We start from the raw sequence: 24,414 nt of genomic DNA, 5'->3' as shown, positions 1-24,414 counted from the left end.
GGATCACTTTGAAAAGACACTATGGAGAGTCTTTATAACGCCCATAAAGAGTAAAGGATTCCGAGTGTGGGAAAAGGTTCCGACTCGGAGGTATAACAAAAAAATAATCCACCAGTAAAAGCAAAAGGTTGTGGGGCTGACACCAGTCGGGGAGATTTATTATTGCTATGCCAATCTTAATTAACATTGGCGTTGATAGCAGAATAATTTATCTATACTCCAGAGGTGCAAGACCTTATATCAAGCCGCAACACAACAGCCATGTTTTACATAAACTGGGAGGAGGCAACCCAATGTTGCACTGGTTCATGTGTCAGGGAATTTTGCTTCTTAGCCAAAATGCCCTCGGGGTTCACAGTTGTCTGGTAGACCACCACCTATTTTCTCCAACAAGAACCAGAGTGCAAACAAACCAGCAGCACTCAATTTTCCAGAGGACCGGATAGACTTATGTGAATTAAATGTGCAAATGCCAAAGCCCTCAATTCCTCCAGGTACCTGATGTTTCACCACGTGGTGCAGAAACCTTTGATGGAACACTGCCTTGATGGTAATTGCCTCAACATCGGCATATCAAAGGTATCATGGCACATGGGTGTGGAACCCTCGCACAACAAAAAAAGCAGATGGTACATCCAAATAAACCACCAAAAGAACTTGGAGGCCTGGCTCCTGAAGTCGTAAAATTCTGTCATTTACACCCCCCCCCTTCAGATGCATGGACCTACTTGGATGGTGCGCACAATAAATACCCATACATGTTATTTTAATCAATGGACACATTTTAGTGATTTGGTGTGCAAAAAAAAATCTCTTCTATTGGGCCAAGATTTAGAGGCATACTAAATTTACTGGCTTTTCGGCCAGTGTTATTTCCTCTAAGTTCACTTGCGCCTTTAGCAGCATACACTACGCCTCAACACAAAGTATTGTGGTCGAATGTTTCAGAGGCGAAAGCCTTTATGGATGAATGTACCCACCAGTGGCTAGCCATGCTCCTAGGTGATCTCTAAACACAATCCTGCAGAAGTTAATGATCCCTCTTTTTAAACCCATTCACGAATGTTGAACACCTATTCAACAAAGTAACTTTTATTGTGGCAATATCATCAACTCGTACGGTGGGGGAACAGCAAAGCTTGTTAATTGATGAGGCTTTTCTCACTGCTCACAAAGACAATGTGGTGTTCCGATCTGTTAAGGATTCTAATCGGGCGTCACACCAGACCAGGACTCTTGCCACTAGCCTAGGATGCAGCGCAATTAAAACACTTTTACTTAATTTCCTACAATTCGGATTGAGCTGGCACCCAACCCATCTCACACCCCCTTTTATAAATACCCCGGGTCACAATGGACTGAACCAGGCCGATGGGTGGTAATACAATATTTATTTTAAATTCAAATAAAATCACACATTTAATATTGGGCAGCAATCGCCAATGAAGTGATAATTACACTACATTGATAGAATACACTTAGAATACCTTCTACTAGAACACATACAAAGCATAAATGAATGGGAGCAATTTTACTTTTCGGGTAGATAGCACCCAGTTAAGATTTCCCCCTGCAATACTCCCTCAAACCCCTATTAATCGAATTTTAAGTGGATAGAAAGGAGCAGCAAGGAGTCCGGTATACTAGGCAGCAAACAAGTGACATCCGCATAGCACTTGGAATTACTAAATATGTAGGTATTTCTTTTTTATTTATTTATTTATTTATTTATTTGCTTGATTTTTTGCTCTTGGATATATAGTTGGTAAGTGGGGTAGGGGTATATACATATATGCATGAATTTGGGGGGGCAAAAATTCAGAGATGGACGTTTTCGGGCGGTGCATTGAAAAATGTGCAGAGATCCCCTGATGTTTGGTACACATCAAACAAAAGACAAGGTTCAGCCTCTGCCAACATAATACTGTGTTCACGTTTACCATTGGGGGGCGGGCCAAACACTATTGAACATTGTAGGCACGTATGGGGGTAAGAAGCGCATGATGGCAAGGCCCCTCTTGATTTTACTTTGGAAGTAAAGATCTGGTCAAACTCTGGGTTTACCGTTCGATGGGAATATACATAAATGTGACTTAATGGATGAAAGTACCAGAAACACTTACTGGGTAATTGCTTGTCCTGTGTGTTTTGTTTTTCTTTTTTGATCGCGTTTACTCAATCCGCTGTGTTTTCTCCCCTTATTCTTAGCGCTCTTCTGCATTGCTTCTGCACCTTGTGAGCTTGGGTGTCGCCATCGGGGGGATGGTCATAATTTCAGGTGACCTCAACCCATACATGTGGTCCTATTGGGGTGAAGGAGCAGACTTGTGCAAGCCACAGAGAAACTACTACTACAGGCAATTCTATGAAACCACAACCCCAGAGCCATATGATTGGAGGGTGGAGCGGTGTAAGGCTAGCTTTAACAACCTGCTGGTAAGCTGGGTCTTTAATGCTTTGCTTTGTGGGGATAGTGTACATGGAGGGGTGGGTTTTTAAACATTTAAACTGCAGCTGCAAATTGTTTAATCACTTTGGATAATGATTTTGTCACTATTTCTGCATTTCCTCACATGTACTTACAGTTGGTGTGGTTGCACTAGCGCCATTGACCATGATTGCACAGTTTATTGACATGCACTACTTGTGCTTTAATGAATTTTATCTCGTGTCACAATTTTCATATATTTGTAGTACATGTGTAAATCATTTTCTATTGAGCTTGTATTGTATAATGAATTTTAATTTGATTGTAGAGTAACGTGCAAACTTTGTCTATCAATTCATCCCATGAAGAGTAAATGTTAGAATATTTATTTTTTGTGGGAGTGGCATTGTGTTTGACAGTATGAATATTGAGCTACATAATTGGCAAGGGAAAAAAGGACCATGTAAATACCTACTGGAAATTATTTTTGTAAGCAACCTTCAATCCCTAACACTCTGAAGAGTCTGTCTCGGGAGGATAGCTCAGGGCCAACATGCTCGCCTTGGAAGCAAGATGACACATAGCACCATAGGTTCGATCCCCGGGTCCGCGCTTCGAAACCTCTGGGTCTTAAGTGCGTTATAAATAACCTATCCTATTGGTTGGGGAGCGGTTTATAGGTTTGAAGTGTACCACAACATGTAACCAATATCCTCGACCACCTACATTAACCATTGCAAGCTGGTTTGATTTCACATTGTAATATATAGCCATTTACTAGAGTTTGGAACCCTGCACTGGACTTTATTCTTTAGGTGGCACGTTTTATTCGTATGCACTGTGACAAATGGGAATCCGTAGAAAATAACGGAAAAAAGGAAAAAAAACAAATGGGATATTTGTTCGAATTTCGGCTGAACAAAAATTTCACATGGTCAAATGTAAAATACATATCCCATTTGGTGCCATTATAGTGAAGAAAGGGAGAGGGGTTGTGTCCAACTCTGTTAAACAACAAAAAAAAAAAAAGTTTAAAAGAAAGGACCCTGCAGCGCCAGTTCCCGTGCACGTAAGTGAAGGGAACTGGCGTCACAGAGGGCTAGAGGAGTCGGCGGCACAGAGTGAAGTGTGCCACCAAAAACTAAGCAAAGGGGTGGTGGGGTGTGGGTTACCAGAAATGTCCTTGTGAGTAAAGATCAAGACATTTTGATTCAAATGACTTGTTTTTTCTCTCTCAGACATTTCGGATTCGGTTAAATCGTGGACAACCTGACAGTGCCCTAGATGTCTCTTGGGACTTATGGTGGGGTGACCAAAGGGGCTGGTGCTTCCACAATCTGTCAGACTATTGGCTTGGAGCAAATATGTTATAGGTTCTTCTACCGCACACTGTCACCACCTGCGTGTCCCCTATTGCGCACTGGCAGATCTGTAAGGCAAGCAGGTTAGGGGGGTGTAGGTTAGGACTGAGCGGGAGAAAGAGCAAAGGAGCTGTGATGTGCTGTATACAAGGGATTCCTTGGTCACCCCCACTTTGTCCCTGCTGCATTGCAGGGGACAGTCTGTGGGAACCCTCAAATAACGTATTGCCCATTTAAGAACGGAGACCCCTCAGCGAAACTTGGGGCAATCCTAAACATGGTGCGGAATAGCAGGGCCCAGTAAACTGCACAATCGGCCACACCGACTGTGAAAGACAGAACCGCAAGGTTCGCAGGGGCGTGTCTGGCCCAAGACGCTAGGTATGGGCATGACGTTAATTGGATCCACAGTGTGAGGGGAAATGACTTTTGGTGAGGGACTAGGAAGGTCGGGTTCAGCACAGACCGGGGAAGAGACTAGAAGGCCAGTGACTAGTGGTGTGGCCCTGTCTAGCTCCCCATACGAGTTGGGAGGTTCTCCTGTGGCAGCACCTGTGATTGGCTGAGAAGTTCCACCAACTGCCGGTAGAAGAAACCCAGCGACTGCTATCGTGTGACCAGAGAGCAGCAAAAGTGTGTGGGGAAAATCTGGTTACAGGATAAATGTGAGGCCTAGCTGTGGCGGTCTTGAAACCCCAGTGCTAGATCGTGGTATTCCTGAAAACCCTTCCATTAGACCATAATCGTCTTGGGATGTACGCTACTGTTGGGTTGATAAGTGTACCATACTTATCTGAGCCTAATGGCCTTTGATGGTCCAAGTGGACAAGCTGTGATTCTGCTGTTCTAAAATATGCAAATGCTTTTAGTTTGTAAATTATGATATATTTGGGTTAGACATTTTATATTGCCCTGGATAATTAACTGTATATTATGGGATGATATTGGTGCTGATGAAGTGGGAAGAGGTATGGTGTTGGTGTTTAAATGAGGTGTACAAACAATTGTGTAGCTTTTGGTTTCATGTGGTGATGTGTGGGAATGCAAACATTGGTCCTAGAATTGTGCCGTGTTTCTAGAGGGCGACTTTGGTGGATGGTTTGACCACTGCATGAATTCAATGTTCTATAGAGGGTTACCAGATGGTCCCATGACTCCATCACCAGGTGTCAGTCCTTAGTTTAATTTGTTCAAATAAGATTAGACTGTGACTCCCAGAATGCAATATATTCTGAAATCAATGCTTGGGGCAGGGACGCAGTGCCCCTGTTGAGTTAACTGGTATCATGTGTATTGATGGATGTAGATTGTTGGTGATGCTTCTTAGTTGACTTTGTTGATTCCATTTTTTGCAGAATATGTTCAATGGAATGAAGATCGTGGTTCTGATGTACACCAGTTTGGCTCTAATCCTTTCCCTGTACTCTCTGGGCTATGGCATCAAGACTCTGTTCTGTGCCTCTGGACCGGTAAGTACATAGGAGTAACATCCGTTTCCATTCCACTTTTACATTGACGGTGCCAAAGAGCATGGCAAGAACATGCAGAAGAAAACAAATGTTAGGGTTTGGTAAATGATGGGGTGATGCTCCGGGCCACATTTGAGGTATATAAGTGCAATGTCTTGTGATGCGCTCCCTGGGGAGTCCTTTCCAAGCTGCCTTCTGTTGGTGTGTGCTTGGCCGTGTCCCGACTGACTATGACTTCACATGGAATCCGTTCCTACGCCCCCTCCCCTCCACCGGATTGCAAAGGTTGCTCCTTAGCTGGAGTCGACAGCATATCTCCATTTGCCCTACAATGAGGTTTCTTGCCCAACCATACGCTGCGGTTAATCATTGCAGACACTTGTGACTTTAGCCATCTTTTCAAACGGCCGGTTCAGACTAGTTCATGTGGCACTGGCTGGACCATTTTCCTTGTGTGGTCCAGTCTTCTGGGACAGTTCAAATTCCTGAAAAGTCACAAACTGCAATTCTAGTTGTGTAGGTATCTTTTGTCAGTCTTTCAAGCATGCTTCCTCTGGCTTAACATGGTGGTTGGCCAAGCCTCTGCCCCATGAGATCTTGGTAGGACCTGTGCCCTGTCTGCGCCCTTCATGCTTCTTCTGCTCAGAGCTGTTCTGTTTGCAGACTTCGAACTTTTTCTTAGTATTGCGTCGAATGATGGCCTTACTAGGTTTTCTTTCATATGCTGCACACTATTTTGGGGTAGTTTTCCAAACTGGCGCATTGCAAAATTAGGTGAAAAAATCTACCACAAAATTCAGCCAAGTTTTGCACCGGTTTTCACTCGATCAAATGTTTGGGATGCAGAATGAGGCACAACGGATGACCATTTCCACCTGCCTTTTCCACTCCAGCAAAACTGTCCAGTTTTGATGCCGGCCTAATAGGTGAAACCATTAGATTACCATGGAGTCTTTTTGCGACTGACAAAAGCAGATACATTCCATAGCAATACACTGTAAATGCTGTCTGTTATGGATAATTGACAGGCAGCATTTGCACTTTTGTAAACTTTTTTTTGTTTTCTTTTTTTTTGTTCAGGGTTAAGGTGACTTTTGCCTTATTTTATTTTTTTGTTTAGCACCATTGGTCTTTTCTCCAAGACGTAGTGGGAATACAAAGTGCAAACCTTGGTGGTTTGAATGTGTTCTATTTCTATCTTAATGCTGGTAGGTTCTTGTTACACGTGAGAAAATATTAATGACATTGGGTTTGGGCCAGAAGTACAATCATGATCATTTCAGATGCGAGCATCCCTCAGCCAGGTCTGCCCTGCAGAGGTACTGCCTACATAAAGCTGTGCTGGGATAATTGCTGGTTATTAATGTCTCAGCTGTCACGTGTGCCTCCCGTTTGTCTTCTAGGAGGAGCACCAGCTGGTTGTAATCCAGTTGCATTTGTGAAGTGCAAGCAACTATTGCCTAAAATGCACCTCTGCTTTTAAGCAGAAAAGCGGCGCCGGAGTCACTCGCACGGAATCCTAAAAAAAGGGTTTGGTGTTTGTTTTTCCTAATAGATCAGTTTGGACTGGCCCTGATATCTGATGGTAGGATATGTCTTAGTCAAGCAGTCTGGACAGCAAACTACCGTTATCCACCGGTGACCTGCTGAAATCCCAGTTTCAAGGAAGCACCACCCTGAGTGGAACTTTAACAGGGTTACCTTGGACATCTTTCTGAGAAAGTAGCATTATTTGTAATGTTTTTGCACTGACAACCAGTGAAGTGTTTGGGAAGGAGATATGCTGTCCAACTTTCCAAGCTAAAATGGAGAGGTCTTATCTGGTGCTGCCAAAGATGTTCATGAAACGCATGCAGGGTCTCCAAATCACAGTAATGAAGGCAGGCTCAAATGAAATGGTTCAGAAAGGTAACCTGGACACTCAAGGTAAAATAATGTAGGATTTTACTTGTCTTGGCCTAAGGGTAAAGAGAGTGGTCTTGTATAGTGGCCTGCTGCACTTAAAGGGTGATTATTAGTGGGAGAGGCATATGCGATCTGTGCTGTTGATGGGTGCCGTTCGGAGTACCCAGTTTGTGTGCCTACATGTGGATTTGTGTGCAATATCAGTTAGTCGCTGAAGGGAGGTGGCCATACAAGAAAAAACAACCTGCAACTCCGCTCGCCTTCCACTGGCCTCTTGCAAACATATCCCTCTGCCAAACACGCTGTGACCAATCACATGACCGGAGGCACACAGGGTGAATGGGTTATATCTGGGAGACCGTTCTTCCCTGTACTTCTTGAAGACGGTTTGTGCAGACCGGCTGCTGCTTAAGATCCCTAGCAGGCCATCCTGATCCTGTCTGCGTTATCCCGCAGGTGGAATTCTTGTATCTGTCGTCTCCCTTTCTTCTCTCCAGTCCTTCGACCTGGCTGGACTGCTATCTTTGCAGGATGTTTTCCCAGCTGCTGCAGTGCTTCCTCCCTGCAAAATCCTCCTGGACCAAGTGCATTTTAGTGTGGGGAGTATCCCATGCCTGGATAAGTGACCTTCACTGCTACTCTGCCTTTGCTTTGAACCGCTCTTGGTCGCCTTCTGCAGTAGCACCTGCCTTTTGACAGCTGATTACTGGCTGCCACCCCTCTCCTGCCCCCTTGAGGTGACCTGAACTCTTGGTTGGGTTCTTCCACTTTCCTGGGGCCTACTCAAATCTTCCTGCTGGTGTCATGAGTTCAAGTAATTTGGTCCCAGAATGCTATTCCAGAACTGTATACCAACTTTCTGCGTTCTCGTGATGTTTCTGGGCTGAATTCTCAGTGACTTAACACCAGAAGTGCTTTTGCTGGGTCCCGATACGTTCCTAGAAATCGCAATCAAGGGTACCCTGTGTTTGGAAGTACTGGGGTGTTGCAGGCTTCCTTCCCTCTCATATCACCATTGACTTGCATTGGTCGAGATTATTGCTATGTATTCACACTTCTCCGGGTTGCTTTGGTCACAAGCATGGAGATGGGAGTCGAAGAGGGGGGTTCCCCTCTTGGCCATCCATTGGTTAGTTTTGTTTTTTTAGCCACACCTCTGGTACTTTAATGTAGAACTGTGGCTTGCTCTGGGATTTTTGTCCCACCGTTTCCTATGCTGAAAGCTTTCACAAACTTAAATCCTGAAAACCAATACTTAACTGAACTTGGGCATTTGTTGTGGTTCCTTGGAGCTCTACACCAAAACGAGAATTGTTATGCACCTGTTATTTGATGCTACACTATCTTACTTTCCTGATATTTCGTTTCAAGCTGTTTTTTAAGGGTGCCCTGGGACCATTGAATTCCAGTACCGAGACCTAATGTGGTTTTTGTACTGTTTAACCACTTCACTCCCTCTGGGTGGTGCACTGTATGTATGAATATTGTGGGGTTGATGAGTTTATGCTACTGTGTTAGAAGCTGGGAGAATCTGGTGCAATGGTTATGTGGATTCATGTGACTATGTGAAAAACATTTTATTTGCCTTTGGTAATCCATTTTGTCCCCCTACATGGCAAGTACAAGGTTTAGGATTTAGTCCTGACATTGGCTTTACGAATGGAGAAGGGTCAGTTTGAAGGCCCTTAAATGTTTTTATAGTAATGCTGTTCTAGTACTTGCACTCTGTTACCGGGTCACGCTAGTTACAGGAAGTTAAAATATTTGTGTGCTGTCACATAAATTGGGACTAGCTCTACCGATCTACCAGCCTTCTCCACGCCACTGAGTAAAGCCAAGATTGCTCTTCTATGTTACCAGTGAAGAGTGTGCATTATCTTTGGTGGGCATCTTGTGGTCGCGGAAGAAAAGTGTTCGTACACCCCTAACCAGAGGATGTGGAAACCTCCCACTACCTTTCCATCACCATGTCTTTCATCTAACATGGACCTACAGTCGTTCCCTAACTTCATGAAAGACTGATTTAAGTATTTGGTCCAAGTCATTGTCCCCTTTGTCCATTACTTCCAACTCGCCGCCGTCCCAAATATCTCTGGCGCGCACATTAAGAGCCCCTTCATCCGCTTGTGTGAACACTTGACCAGCACTTTGCACTGATGATGTCTTTGCTCCTTCAGATCTAGCGCTCCTGGCATTGTTTTATCCAATTTGGTCAACATCCACCTTAAACTTTTTGTAGCGTTCATTAAAATCCATCTGTTTCCCACCCTTTTCTGCAGGAGGAAGAGGAGGCCACATCGAAGGACGAGGAGCCTCTGCTCACCGCTCAGCCACCACCTTATGTTGAGAAACAGGCAAAGGTGGAAAGCATTTAGTATCCTCGCTCGGCTTCTTGTGGCCAATATTGCAAGTACTGACAGCCAGTACCTACGGGGAGAACACCTGCAGAAGACTTCTATTGCTTACTCACGCAGTGTTGATGCCGGCTTAGCAAATACAGCACACATTTGACCATGAATGCATAATGCTGACTAGAGTGTGGAATAATATGCGCTTTGTGTATCTGTAGAACACTAGCTGACAGTTTGCTTTAAAAAGCTATGCATTGTAAAACATTTTGTTGATTTCTTTGTAAAGATTGAGCCGTGTTCACATGATTAGTTTCTGAACTAAAGCGAAGGCTTTGGGAAAGAAGCTGCACCCAAGCAGTCACGGTCGCGCCACCTCGCTGCAACGCTAAACAGAATGAAGCGTATTCTGTCCTTTTACCGAAAGATCTTTGAGAAATGTAAATTGGTTATTGACCAGACTGATGACTGAAGGCAACAGAAAGAAAAAGAAAAGGTGTGGGAGGATTAAGTGTGGGATAGGAAAGGAAATAAGGGTAAACTGAAGCAAAGGATGTGAAGGGACAATTTGGAAATAAAATGGAGGGGGAAGCAGAGAAGTGGGACAGGTTTCCCAGTGAGAAAAGTCCCAACTCGCTATCAAAGCCACATTTATTTTTCTGCTCGCAACGATTTAAGTGTAGTTGGGAAGAACCTCACTGTTCAAAGTCTGCTATAAAAAAATGGGTTTATTCCTATTACTGCAATAATAAACATCTCAAGGGGAACACACAATGATTGCCCGTCGTCGCCTATTCTGTTTGCTATTTTTACCTTTCACTCAAATAATTAAAGGCTTCAAGTTTAAATCAGTGATATTCAGAAGTACAGGGGGCCGGCGTGTTGAAGAGGATGGCAGCCTAGATGCAGAGCTCCTACCCAACCTTCAAACAGATTCCCATGTAGCAATCTTTTACATTCTGGGGTTCTTATCGGGACCAATGCCTACCAGCAAACACTCTGCCCTCAGAATCCCTGTCGTGCTAAGAGACCAGACGAGGTGGGTGGTAATCCTAAGGATGGTACTGGTGAGGAGCAGCCAGGAGGAAAGACTTTCAGGTGGTTACTCAACTGGCTGCTGACATTGCAGTCGTTTGTTTGTTTATTAATTCATAATGCGCGCCAGACCCGGAGGTAACCGGGCGCAGCAGAAAAGAATATGCAAAGCTTACAATGTTACAAGCATCTTGAATTTACAATGTTACAGAATTTACAATGGTGCAGAAATTTACAGTTTAACCATGTGCCTACATCTGCATCAGTGCAAGTATGTAAAGACAATATAAAAGATGCAAAGGTTTACAAGCTATGTTAAGGTTATATACATTTGTTGATCGACTTCTAATAATACATATATACAATTCAGTTAGAGTAAGAATACAGAGGTATCTAAAAGGTGACTACAAGTTATTAGAATTGATGTGTTTGAGGTTCCTTCTGAAGTGTGAGAACTGTTGGTCTGCTCTCAGATTATATGTCAAAGCATTCCACAGTTTTGCAGCTATCACAGGGAAACTGATACCGCCAATTTTGTCAAGTTTAAATCTTGGTGCTACCAGACAATTGGATTTGACAGTTGTCGGTCTGCTAGATATTTTTCTCTTTATTTTATCCGTCAAGTAGCTAGGAGCGGCATTGAGAGCTTTGTGGGTCAAGGAGATCATTTTTAGCTGGATTTTGTTATCAGTAGAAAGCCATTTATGTTGGCATCTAATAGAGGAGATATGCTCCCTTTTTATTTATGCCAAGTGCAGCTCTAAGGGCATTATTTTGTAGAGTTTGAAGCCTTTGGGTGATGGCTTTGTTGGCACCACTGTAAAGGGCATTACAGTAGTCGAGTCGGGACAGTATTAAGGCTCTCGCCAGGATCATACAGCTATCATTGGATAAGAATGGTTTACCTGCTCTTATTAATTTACCAGTATAGGCTGTAGTTGATGCAAAAGAGTTGACCTGTTTAGTGAATGACATGGTAGAATAAGGTAAAAACCAAGCGTTTTTACTTCCCTAGAGACCTTAATGACATTGCCGTATATACTGAACCCGGAGTAGTCCAGGCCTAATTTGTTGATATTGGCCTGTGTGCCCAGAATGATCAGCTCTCTTATCATTCAGTCAAAGACCATGAGATGCCATCCAAGCCTGAATGATAAGATACTCTATTCACCAACTCCCTGTCCTTGCTATGATCCCCAGAAAGCAGGAGGAGAATCTGTATCATCTGCATAGTTTGTGTAGGTGATACCTAGATGGTCTAAATCATTGAAAGGAGGTTTGGTGAATATGTTGTATAAGGTTTTGGAGACACAGGAGCCCTGGGGAACTCCACATGTGATAGGTGTAGGGTCTGCTGCTGCCGAGGGGGAAAACACTCTCATAGTTCTCTCGCTCAGAGGATTCTATCCATCTGATAGCCTGGGTGGAGAAGTGAGCAGCAGAGTCCAAAGGTCTGCAGAGGACCTTGTGGTCCACAAGATAAAATGCAGCTGAGAGATCAAGTAAAAGGAGTGCTGTCTTTCCTTGATCTCTCAATTCATCTATTTGGGTCTTTAAATCAATGAGGGATGTTTCGGTTCCATGTAATGGTCGGAGGCCAGATTGTCTAGCTCCCAGTAACCTATGTAGTTCAAGGTGTTTTTGAATTTGTGTGTAGGCCACTTTGTCCAATATCCTCAATAGAAATGGTACCGTGGTAATTGGACGGTAATTTAGTAGGGATAACAGGGTCTAGTGTCTGCTTCTTGAGAAGTGGGAGCACCCAGGATTGTTTGTTTTTAGTTGGCAGGGATGGTGCCTGTAGAGAAGGAGGCATTAATAAGTTTGGAAATGAAAGGTGTTAAATCTCTGGCAGCGTCTTTTATTATCTGTGCTGGGCAGATGTCACCTTTACACTTAGAGGGTTTAAGGGAGAGGATGATTTTCTCTACCTCTATTGGGGTGGTTTTGGTGAAGGAGAATTTGTTGGTTTGGCCATTGAGGATAACATTAGGCGGTGACTGGGGCTGAATGGGAAGGTTTAGCAAGTCTTTTTTGTTGGATTTTATTTTGGAGAGTTTTTATTTGCTAATGCGTGTTGGATGTCTGCACACCAGGTCTGATCCTTCGTGCAAGTGTCTGGTGTGGCAATAGGTGACTTAAGTTCTTTCAGTATGGAAAAAAGTTCCTTCATACTCGAATTAGAGTTGGCAATGCGATCATTGTAAGAGTTTCGCTTTGCCAGGCAGACTTCATTTTTATATTAGCGAGAGATAGAGGTTAAGTTAGCCTTATTCTCATCAGTTGGGCATAGTTTCCAGGTTGATTCACATTTTCCCTTTGTTAGGCGTAAGGCCTTAAGTTCAGGCATGAACCATTTATTTAAATGGGACTTGGGTTTGCTTGTTTGCAATTTAAGTGGGGCAATTTTGTCCGTAGTATCAAGCATGATTTTATTGTTTTCATGAACTAGTGCACTAGAATCTAAGTTGTCCGGCAGTGCATTTAGAGTTGGGAGGATAGCAGGAATGATGTTGTCCACTGTCATTCTTTTTGTTTCTGGTTAGGCAGGATGGTGCCGTGGGTAAGGCTGTGGTAGATGGTCGGGTGGTTAGGAGATTAAAGGACACCAGTGAGTGGTCGGTCCAGGGTAATGGCGAGATAGAAGAGATGGCAGCTGTACAGTTGGAATTGCGACCCAATCTAATATTCTACCCTTCAAATGGGTAGGATTGTTAACTTTTTGGATAGTCCTAGTGAGTTGAAAGTATTAGCAATGGTCGAAGCGTGCACGTCTGCTTGGTCATTAAATCCTAGGTTAAAGTCACCTTTTACCAGCAGTTGTGAGGTAGTTTTAACATTATTGGTTAATACGCTGTGCAGATCCTCCTCAAAGGTCCCAACCGGGCCCGGTGGTCTGTAAATTAGGTGAATGGTTAGTGATTGGGTGTTTATAGGGAGGTTAGCGGTAAGGGCTTCACAAGATTGCAAGGTTTGGGTAGGGCCAAGTTTCTTTTGGATATGATGGCAATGCCACCTCCGCGGGAGCCCTCTCGGTCTTGCCTATATATATATATATATATAGTCTAGCCGTCTGGGATGGCCAGCATAAGTGACGGCCCTGTCGCGTTATGTAGCCAGGTCTCGGTTATAGCAATGAAGTCCAAGTTGGCTTCAGTGATTAGGTCAGCTATATCGAGGGCATGGGCAGCTAGTGATCTTACATTGAGGAGCGCTTCTTTGTAGGAATGAACTTCCGTTTCCACTTTGATTTGTAAAGAATTTGGAATACTTCTAGTACTAGGCTTAGGCTTGAATTTAAGGGTTTGGGAATTCGTTGTGGCTAATGGGGCAGGAGGGAAATTTGGAGCATTACATTCCCTATTATGTTGGTGTTTCATTTCACGTTTAGTAAAGGGGAGAAGTCTTCTGGGCAGCTCGTGTAATTTGTTAAGTCTGACATGTAGTTTGTTATTTCTATCATTAGTTGAGCTAGGCTGGGAAGGTACAACATGGTACTTTGAGCCGATGTAGTCAGAGTTGTTAATTGAATCTGACACATTTGGTAGGAAAAATGCTGACTCACATGGGGGGATTCCACTGTGGCAGTCCTGATTGCTAGTGACAAGGAATGCAGACATGGCTATTATGCAATAGACACTGCATAGTCTTAACATTATGCAAAGCTACCACTATGGAAATATAGCAGGTTTTTAGGCAATCAAAATGCGATTTGCTATTGTAGCCAATAAGCAAAGAAGTTTTCAGGCAGTCTAGATACAATTTGCTAAAATAGTCCAGAATGTAGCAAGTTATTGGGCAATCTGAATGCAATTTTACTAATGTGGACAAGAGCGAGGCAGGTTTTTATGCAATATACATACAGTTGTGCTAATATAGGCAAGGGTGTGTTGGATTCTTGGGCAGTCTAGATACAACTTTTCTACTGTAGGTCATGACTAGGCAGGTGCTCAAGCAGCATTCAATACAACTGTGCTACTATGGGCAAATATGAAATGGAGGTAAGTAGCAGGTATAGCTTGTAGGAACAGAGGAGCAGTAGTGGGGTTGAATGATTATAGGTGCAGCACTCGGGGGGAGAAAGGCTCCCTTCCCATTAAGGTATTCTGAAAGCTATAGTAGCGCATATACAGATTACGACAGGTTATTTCAAGTTGCAAGTGAAGCGGTCGCTTAGGTATGTGTCTACAAAGAGATAGGGGGCTGAACGGGCGCGTTTAGCGGTCAGCAGGTTAGGAGTAATAAGCAGACAATTATGCATTGAACAGTAGTGGTCAGCGTTCCATACATAAACAAAGCTTGTCCATTACTGTGGAATGAGCGTAGACTCACAGTGATGGTAATGGTGGAGCTGTATAAGTTTTAGAAAGTTACCTTGCGTGGAGCCAGAGCGTGGCAGACAGGGGATCTGGCAGACTGCAGACACAGGCACAAAACGGGCATGAAACAGGAACTAGCCTTGTTTCTGTGGGCCTTGGGTGAGGTGGGCTGGCTACGCCTGCCGGCGGCCAATCGGATAGAAAATGGGCAAGGCAGTCTATCGGGACACAGAGCCTGGGTCAGGTTAGGCTCTGGAAGCACACAACGTGAAGCGGTCGGCCATTTTAGAATAGCTGGGGTACCTCGTGTACCTTGATGGTGCGGCAGCAGTGTTTCACGGCAAGGCGGGCTGAACTGCGTTCGTTAAGACCAAAGTCAATTTAAACACGCTATAGGACTAGTGAGTTTGAACAGATGGAATCCAACTTGATGGATAAACCTACCATTCTGGGGACAAGGGTGGCAAAAACAAATTGGACTTTCTTACCAGGAGTACCTCAGAAGACCATTAATCAGACCCTGGCCTGGCCAGAAGAAGCCACAATGGAAACCCAGTTTAATTTGCAACAGGAGCTCTCCACATTGAAATTGCTACAGTGGAACAACTTGTTCTAGGAAGGGCACACAGTCCCTTTTAACCTGAACTGTGACCCAGATCCTTCATTTGTTTCTTACAATTTCAGGTGAAGGAAACATGTCTTCCAATGTATTCTGTCCTAGGTCCCTTTTTTCTTGCTTTTGATAACGCTGATACAATTATGTGTTGCCACGATCGGAGCAAAGTCCTATTGGACAGAAGGGAGCTATTTATTCCAATCTAGAAACTGGCCAAAGACCAACACAATTTGCTTCTTGCCACTCTATGCCATCATGCATAATAATGATTGGGGACTCTTCTGATCACAAACAGGCTCTGAAGATTGTCTGACCAGGGGAATGGAGTCATGGGACCAGCTGCTTATTCCTTCCTTCTGTGGTATCTGGGAACATTGCTGTCTGCCACTAATCTATCATTACTGGTAAAGTTGGAACAGGCATGGCTGACATTGCTGCCTTTTAATTTATGTTCTCTAAAACATTTTACATAGTACAAGCCCCCGTGACACTTTGGGTCTGAGAAAATGGGTGAAGGCAGGTTCCTATTGTGCGGGGCAGCATTGTTGCAGTGGTGTCACTGTGTGGTGAAACAGTAGGATACATGTGCTTACGTGTGTGTATGGTTACAAACCGGGAGAAATGGAACACCCAGAGACCAGCAAAGGTGGTTTTATTAGATTTCTTCTGGGGAACTGACGAAGAAAACTTAGGGTCTGCACACAATTGGATGGGCTTACTCTCACTTTAGTTTGTGGCATTCCACAACTGCCCCCTTGAGTCATCCCTTATGAGTAGGTCACCTGGTGGATCATAAATTCTCTTAACTTGGGTTACGCCATATAAAGTTCCCGGGTGGAGTTGGAGGATCGTGTACAGCAGGACTATATGACTCAAAGGTAAATTCCAAGCAAGACAATGGAAGAAAGACTAATGCAATTTCAGTGAATGAGCCTATTCTATAGGACCAGAGTGCAAACCCTACTCGAGTATCAAAACCCCTGGGCATCCACCAAGGATAGTGTTCTGCAAGTCACTCACACAGATGTCTCCTAACCCACTTCTTTCACAATAATGACCTTCAATTTGCAGCTCGGGGGTCTTTGCCCAGGCTATTGATCTGGACTCCTGTTACTTTTTTGAGGATGGTCTTGATCTGCATATTGGTTGTGGATTGCAGGGCACAGTGAGGGCCTGAACTGCTAGCTGGATTTTCCCTGTATGAGACCCCCTCTTGTGCCAAGCTTTTTTTTAAGGTGGTAGCTATTTCCCCCACTCTACTCGGTACTTTTGTTCAGAATTATTTCAACACACCCCACCCGTATACCTGGTTTTCTAAAATGTTAACAAGGCTGCTTTTATTTGGGCTGATGGGCTTGCAATGCCCTTCAGGGTCTGGGATAGTGTCCAGCTAGCTTTGCTCTATCTGCTTCAGGGATCTTCAGGTGTTGTCCATCAAAGTCTCTGGGCCCAGGTTCAGGTTCTCTGCAGGACTCTAAGCCTAGCCTGTTCTCTCAACATCAACATAGCATCTCTTAAGTTCCGGCTCCACTGGTTTAGCCAACTCCCTCTTTAGCTCCCTGATTCTGATAGAATTTCTTGGCTTTGCCCGACACAGGTTCTCCTGTACTTTCTCTTTCTGTAGTTTCATTATACCACTTTCCCAGAAATACTGTTCTACCACCCCTGCAGTCAGATTTGTGCCTTTATTTATAAAGGTTTTGCTAGTGATTAGTATAAGGAGGGCTTTAATTTGAGGGTCTGTGTTCCTCAACTGTGTGCATCATGATTGGCCCTTGCTCAATTGTTCCGCCTCCTTGCCGTTAGTGTGGCCAGTTTTTATGGTTCCCTGCTGGTAGCGTGCATCTTTCATGAGGATCAGCTTAGGCCCTTGCCCCATTGTCTTAAGTTGCAAAATACTGTCTGCCATCTTGAAATGGAGGCATGAGCATAATGGCTCATGGTCCCAGAACTAGAATTCCTGCACCCTTATATCTCTTCACTGCTGGCTTTGCTTTGTGATGGTTTGGTATGTGCTGTATGATTTCTTTAGGGTTTCGTGTTGGGTTCCACACTAGAGATTTCCTACAGTCGTGCTCGGATCTCACTCTGAGCACCCATGTGAATAGTCACTTGCTAATGTGAAACACTGATTCTAGGGTCGATTTTTCAAGGGATGTCTCCTTAATGACAAAGTGCTGTTCTCTGGGACTAAGGATGCACCCTTGCTCCCACACCCCCACCATGAGCCCACAGAGCACATTACCCTCTGCCCTGAGGGCTTTTCACTACTTTAGGCACTAATGGTAAACCTCATTCGACCATGAAGGGCTTGGAGGCACCGTGGAGATACTCCTCATGCCAAGAGGAGGAAAACAAAAGGACTCGACTCCACAAACGGAACCTCCAACGTGCCCCCAGCTGGGGCACAGGCTGTCTGGAAGGCGAGGAGCCACCGTAGGACGTGATGGGGCAAAAAAGGGAAAGGATCAGGTGAATGCTAACTGTTAAGTTGACATTTTTGACTTTCGGCATTTTGTGATCTGAATTATGACCCCACTCATACTTTACTAAGATACAGATGGGTAAGGGGGGGGGAACCTCGATCCAGTCTGACTGATGTTGGGTATGGGGCTCAAAGATGGGTGGGGGCTCCAGCAGGTATGAGCACGCAGTTCTGTTCCCGCCTCTTTCACAGGATTTGCACTGGAGATGGGAAAGCAGAGCAAACCTGTTTGGGGAATTTTGGATGCTTGCATGAGGTTGAGCCTGTAAGTATCGGAAACATTCAGCTTCCCCTATGTGAGCGGTAACTAGCTGATTAAACCTTGTAATGGATTCCCATTCATCTGTTTACTCGTCCTTGTTCTCCTGCAGGGCAGAAGTAGTCTAAAGCCCCTACTGAGCCCTCGCACGTCTACAAACCAAGAGCCAATACAATCATAAAGGTAAAACCGGCGCAGTTAAGAGAAATGCCTCTTTTGCCTTTTGTGGGAACGTGGGTCAAGGGAAGGCTATATTCTCAAGGGGTGTGAATGTGGTTCAGTAGTAACATAAACAGCAAAGTATAACCATCCACATGCAATAACTAAATGGAAAAAACACAAATACCTGCCCCTGTAGAAGGAACACTGAATCTGCAAGATTTATAAACTCAGAACTCTGTTTATTGCCGTTTCTAACTGTCTCACAACCCAATGTTCAAAGGGTGTTTTTAATTTGCAAAATGGGATTACTATGTCTCCAGAATCCAAAATGGCCCACAGGGTTTGTGGGGAGGGGAGAGGGCGCAAAGAGAATCGGTCAATAATACCTTTGCCATGTCTTGTCAGACAATGGCAAACCAGGCTTCTTGGTGCTGTTCTGCAGTTCGAAATGCAGCTGTCACTGAGGTGCAATGGCAATCTAATGTCGGAGACTGGTTGAACTGAAAAAGGCTGTGGTTTGAAACTTTATTCAAGTGACGTGGACGTGGATCGTGGAGGTCATTCGGGTCGGTAGTCCAGGTTTGACGGCGGATGGGCTGATGACTGAAGGCGCAGGCGAGTAGAGTAATTCAATATGTGGGCTCCAGTGATGCAATATGTGAAGAACACCAGGATCGGTTGAATCAGTGACCCCGTTTGGCAGCAGTACATTTTTTCAAGCCGAGGCAACAACGCACTTTCAGATGGCACTGTCCAGTGGCAAATGGTTTCGACCATGTGGGACAGTGGATCGAAGTGTATCAAAGGCAGCTCTGGAGTGTCCTGGTGGTTTGATCTGATTCAGAGACTCTTGAATCGCGACTTGTAGCGGTTCAATGGCGGAATGGCCGGAATGCTGTCCATATTTGTTTTTGGGTCCTGAGAGTCCCATTCCAGGTCTGGTGGGCGGAGTCTGTTTCTACATCTCCCAAACACTGGGGAGGCTGGCACACACCTTCAAGGGGTCCTTCACCATGGTGAGGTCCTGGGCAGCAGTGTGGCTAGTGGTGATCCGGGTCCTGCTCCAGCAGCAGTTCAACCCAAATGGTCCCTTGGGATGGTTGGAGGACAGAGTCTGTCTCTGCCTTGCAACACTTTTCTTCACCTCACAACTGGAGGACTTTGGAAAATACTGCTTTCCCAAAAGGGTCCAAGCAAATCTTCTTGAAGGTTTGATGTCCGGGGATGATTCAAAGAGGTAGTGGGAGACCCTTTTATTTAAAAGGCAAAAGCTCTTGGAGGATTGGACTAAAGTTAGCCTGCTTTAGGGGTCCTATCCCTGTTCTTGCAACAAGTGGACTTTGCCTTCTGACATCACACCCAAAGTGATTTGTGCTATAGAAAGTGGAGGGGACCGGCATGAAAGATCGAGGCATGGAGAAACAAGATGGTGCAGAACCCTCCTCCAGCTGTAAAGAGCTCAATTTGATTCTACAGAGAACAGAAAGGGCAGGGTTACTGAAGACAAAGGCCTTGGGATATTCAGCCACCTGGTGTGAGGCTACTGCTTTTGAGGAGGGATGTGCCCTTTGATTCCTGTTCCCAGGGCAGCTTCCTGGGGAGTGGAGGTATTTCTGGGGAGGGTGTTGGCTGTCTTCACAAAGGCACAAAGAGGGACAACCACCAAGGCTACAGTCTTGCTGGCTGCACTATGGCAGCCTGCCTGGTGGAAATGCACATATCCTTTCCACAGCTGAACTGTGCTCACAGGGATCAGACTTGTGATATCAAATTGGTGTGACTTTTATGAGGCCGTGGCTACCATAACTTATTCTGGTATGGCTTATATTTATAGTTTAGGGTGCCACCATGACAGCCTCTGTATTCTTTAGTTTTTGGAACAGAGGTACATATCGTAAATGCAGCTGCTGCCCTGCATAGACTTGGCTGTCAGCGCAGCTGTTAAGAGGACATCTGTGACCCCACCCCTAAACCTACTGTAACCCCCGGTTGGGTGAATGAAAGACCGGAGCCCCGGCATGTAAACCGTGCTGGAGATCCCAAAATAAAAAAAGAATGGGGTCGCCGAGCCAAGGAACCTGAAGAATGACAAAAGTTGGAGTAAGGGACCCTCGCTCTACAGAAGAAAAAAACAGCAGAGCTCCGGTGACAGTGAAACCCTTTGGCACGGTGAGAGGCGCTCAGCTCTGCGCCGGTGACCACAACCTGGGCCTCTATGCTGGTGCTCCCCTTGTTAGGGGAGCGCTTTGAATATTTTGCTGCCCCCTCCTCCCTGCTGCTTTTGTTTTGCTGGGGCCCGGGTGCATATTCTGATTTATTGAAAGTGTTTTAGCCCTCCTGTGGGCTTAATTTAGAAATAAGGGCCACCTCCATTACAGATGGCCCACTAGAACTCCCTGGGCCACACCTGGCAGACGTGGCCCAGGTTGAGTGAGTAGTATGGGGCTCCCCACGCTGCCTCTCGAGTGCTGGGCTGCATTTGACATACGCAGCCCAGGCCCATATAAAGATTTTGGGGTCCTCACACACTGTTGCTGCCCGCCTGCCGCCCACTGCCAGAAGAGCCACCATCAAAGAGCGCAGGAAGAGCAAGAGGGCAGCAAAAACCCTGAGACTACCCTGGCCAGGTTGTCTTGCAAGTAAGGTCTTTTTTCAATAGTTTTTAAAACAGTGCACTGTATAGACTTTGTATATATTTTGAAAGAAATGTTATATTTTAAAGGACTTTTTATATTTTTAAAGGACTCTTTATATATTTTTTTAAATTTTAGTAACGTAGCTGCTAGGTTTAGTGTAATCTGTATTTAATGTCTTGTGCTCTGCCCCGTGTGTAAAAATAAAAACTTTTTTTTAAAAAAAACTCAAAACCCTGCTGGTGTACTGGAAAAGTATATAAGAAAGCGTTAAATAAAAAGAACTGTAACCATTCCTAGGAGCTGTCTTAAACACAGAGGAAGGATTGGTCTTTCCTTCAGAGGAAAGAGTAAAATGTGTTACTGCAAATACCACATTATCAGGCCGGCCACCAGATAGGGGTGCGCAAAGCAATGCGTTTAATAGGCATGATGGCATCTTGCATTTACCTGGTTCCTCACGCGCACCTGTGCATGCGTCCCATACAGGAGTGGTTGGTGAAACAGTGGTCTCAGGCAAGCGGTCAGTGGGACGATCTAGTGGTTGTTTCGGTAACACTTGTACAAAATCTTCGCTGGTGGATGAGAGAAAACCTAACGAAAGGGAAACCTTTCTACGACCCACAGATACAGGCAGTGGTCACAACGGACACCTCAGTGGAAGGGTGGGGGGGCTCACTACCTTCACCACACAGCTCAGAGTTTGTGGTCTCACACTGCAGCTCAGAACCATATCAATGTGCTAGAACTTCTGGCAGTATTCAAAGCCCTTCAGGCGTTCGAAGCCCATTTAACAAACCTGTCCGTGCAGATCCTAACAGATGGCACTACGGCAATGTTTTATATCAACAAGCGGGGGAGGTACACATTCTCCAAATCTGTCCAGACGTGCACAAAAAATCTGGAGATGGGCACTCATCCGGAAAATGTTCCTGTTATCACAACATGTTCCAGGGGGTACTCAACGCTCTAGCAGACTTTTTGAGCAGAGATCCCCCTACAAGAGGAACACGAGTGGCGTCTAGACGAAGGAGTCGTAAAACACCTTCTCTCAATGGGGTTTCCCCAACTATAGACTTATTCGCCACAAGCGAAAACAGCCAATGCCCAAACTTCGTGTCCAGGTTCCCCCAGCCAGGCTCCAAGGGGTACGCCCTATGGATGAGCTGGTCAGGGAAATTTGCTTACGTACCCCCCTCCAACTCCTCTCATGAGGAAGGTGGTGAACAAGTTACACAAGGAACCAATGATGCTTTTCCTAGTTGCTCCTTTGTGGGCAAGACAACCATGGTATTCACATCTGTGCAAACTGGCAATGTGCTATCCCATCAAACTCCCGTGCCGGTTCAACCTACTCATCCAGCACGAGGGATTAACAGTGCACCCTCAACCACACTCAATGAACTTGGCAGCATGGCTCCTGAGGTCATAGAGTTCGGGCACCTCAATCTACCTCAAAGATGCATGAACATCTTGAAAGAATCAAGGAAACCAAACACTAGGCACTGTTACTTTGACAAATGGAGACGATTTGTAATTTGGTGCCAGATTAAACAGATCAACCCCATTGAATGAACTCCATCGAACATTCTCACTTATATGCTCCACTTGCTAGATGCAGGGTTAGTGTTCAACTCCCTAAAAGTCCACCTGGCAGCCAACACCACTTCCCATAATAAGGTCTCATGGTGGAAAGTGCCGGTCATCAAAGCATTTATGTAAGGGGTAAAGAGACTCCACCCTCCAATTTCTAACCCACCGCCAGGTTGGGACCTGAATGTGGTACTCACTAAACTCATGGGACCCCCTTTCGAGCCTATGCACAAGTCTAGTCTCAAACACCGGACTTATAAGACTGCCTTCTAAGTGGCTATCACTTCCATAAGAAGGGTTAGTGAAATCCAAGCTTTGTCAGTGCAGGATCCTTTCTTTATTATACATAAAGACAAGCTGGTTTTACGTACTCACCCTAGGTTCTCACCTAAATTTGTTTCCAAATTTCATGTAAACCAGTCAGTTGAGCTACCGGCTTTCTTCCAGGAGCCCAAGAGCTCTGCTGAGGTAAAACTCCACACACTAGATGTGAGAAGAGTGGTCCTCTACTACGTAGACAAGACCAGACCGCTAAGAAAAACAGATAAATTGTTTGTCTCTGTAGCACCAGGCAGAGAAGGTGATCGCATCTCTAAAAACGCCATCTGTAGGTTGACAGTCAAATGTATCCAACTATGCTATTCCCGATCAGATAAAACACTGCCTTTTACACTCGGGGCTCACTCCACGAGAGGTACTGGGGCCACTCTGGCATTCATTGCGAATGTTCCCTTAGACAGTATTTGCAAGGCAGCTACATGGAGCTCTGTTCATACTTTCACTCAGCACTACTACATTGGCACCCGTTCCAAGACAGATACACAAGTGGGTCTATCGGTTCTAAGACATTTATTCACTCATGAACCTTCTCACAACCCACCTCCTTCCACTGCTCGCTAGTCTATGCACAGCATGTGATCTAAGCCGATCCACAAGCCTCAGAAGGGATGCATTACTCACCGTAATTGTATTTCTGATGCTTGTATCTGCTTAGATTCACATGCGACCCACCCTTCCTCCCCTTGGAGAGAACGCGCATGGATGCTTATGAGCTTGTCCGATACGTATCTGCTTGGGTACAACTGTACTAGCGATACACCTCGTACTAGCTCTTGTCAGAAAAATAACAATCTGAGGGACCTCGACGTGTGAGGGATCATGGGAAAAGTGGACGTCGCACTAGGTATAGTATAAATGCATGCCCTGTTGATGTCCCTTTTTGAGTTTTGAAAACAACTGTAATACTTGGCAGATTCCACTAGATGTGGGCCTATGCACAGCATGTGAATCTAAGCAGATGCAAGCATCAGAAATACGATTACGGTGAGTAATGTATCCCATATGGGATGGTCTCTCCGATCCAATTGTCAAGACTTGAAAAAGAAGCAAGATAAAATATGCTACCTATGAGAGAAAGGAAAAGCAGATTTTTTTAGGTGAAAAACCTAGATCCACTTAGACGAGTGGATTAACAGAGGAGTATTAACTCTGGGGAGGGAAGAGAGAACAAGGGTAGAAGATCGTGTTGTGAAGAAGGGGAGCTCCCCTGGTAATGTCACGCCTGTTGAAGGTGGGGCTGTGGAGGAGCACAGAGCCCAAAAAGTCCAAACTTGCTGGGAGCCAGCAACAGAGAAGTTATCTGGCTGAAGAGATGAGACTCCCACCTGACTGGAGCCGGAGTAGCAGTGGTGGTGTGATCACGAGAATCCAGTGGTGTGCAGGCTGCCCGGGTAATGTTACAGAGGGCAAATGGCTACAGCTGACATGGTCTTCAAGAAGCCAGGGGTGAAGATGTTTGCGA

The 24,414-nt window shown here is 45.0% G+C and overlaps 1 protein-coding gene across 2 annotated transcripts in view; it reads left to right on the top strand.

Moving 5' to 3' along the window:
• Window positions 1-10,285, top strand: part of LOC138513808 (transmembrane protein 176B-like) — a 417,665-nt gene extending 407,380 nt beyond the window's left edge. For both annotated transcript variants that reach the window (XM_069628909.1, XM_069628908.1), the window contains 3 exons: window positions 2,209-2,436; window positions 5,145-5,258; window positions 9,443-10,285. In XM_069628909.1, the coding sequence (XP_069485010.1) occupies window positions 2,209-2,436; window positions 5,145-5,258; window positions 9,443-9,538 (438 nt within the window). In that variant the 3' untranslated portion in view covers window positions 9,539-10,285. The remainder of the gene's footprint in view (window positions 1-2,208; window positions 2,437-5,144; window positions 5,259-9,442) is intronic.
• The last annotated feature ends 14,129 nt before the right edge of the window (window positions 10,286-24,414 follow it).

Source organism: Ambystoma mexicanum, chromosome 12, assembly GCF_040938575.1.
Source record: "Ambystoma mexicanum isolate Mex_15411 chromosome 12, UKY_AmexF1_1, whole genome shotgun sequence".
Taxonomy (NCBI): Eukaryota; Metazoa; Chordata; class Amphibia; order Caudata; family Ambystomatidae; genus Ambystoma; species Ambystoma mexicanum.
This window is presented reverse-complemented; position numbering and strand designations above follow the sequence as displayed.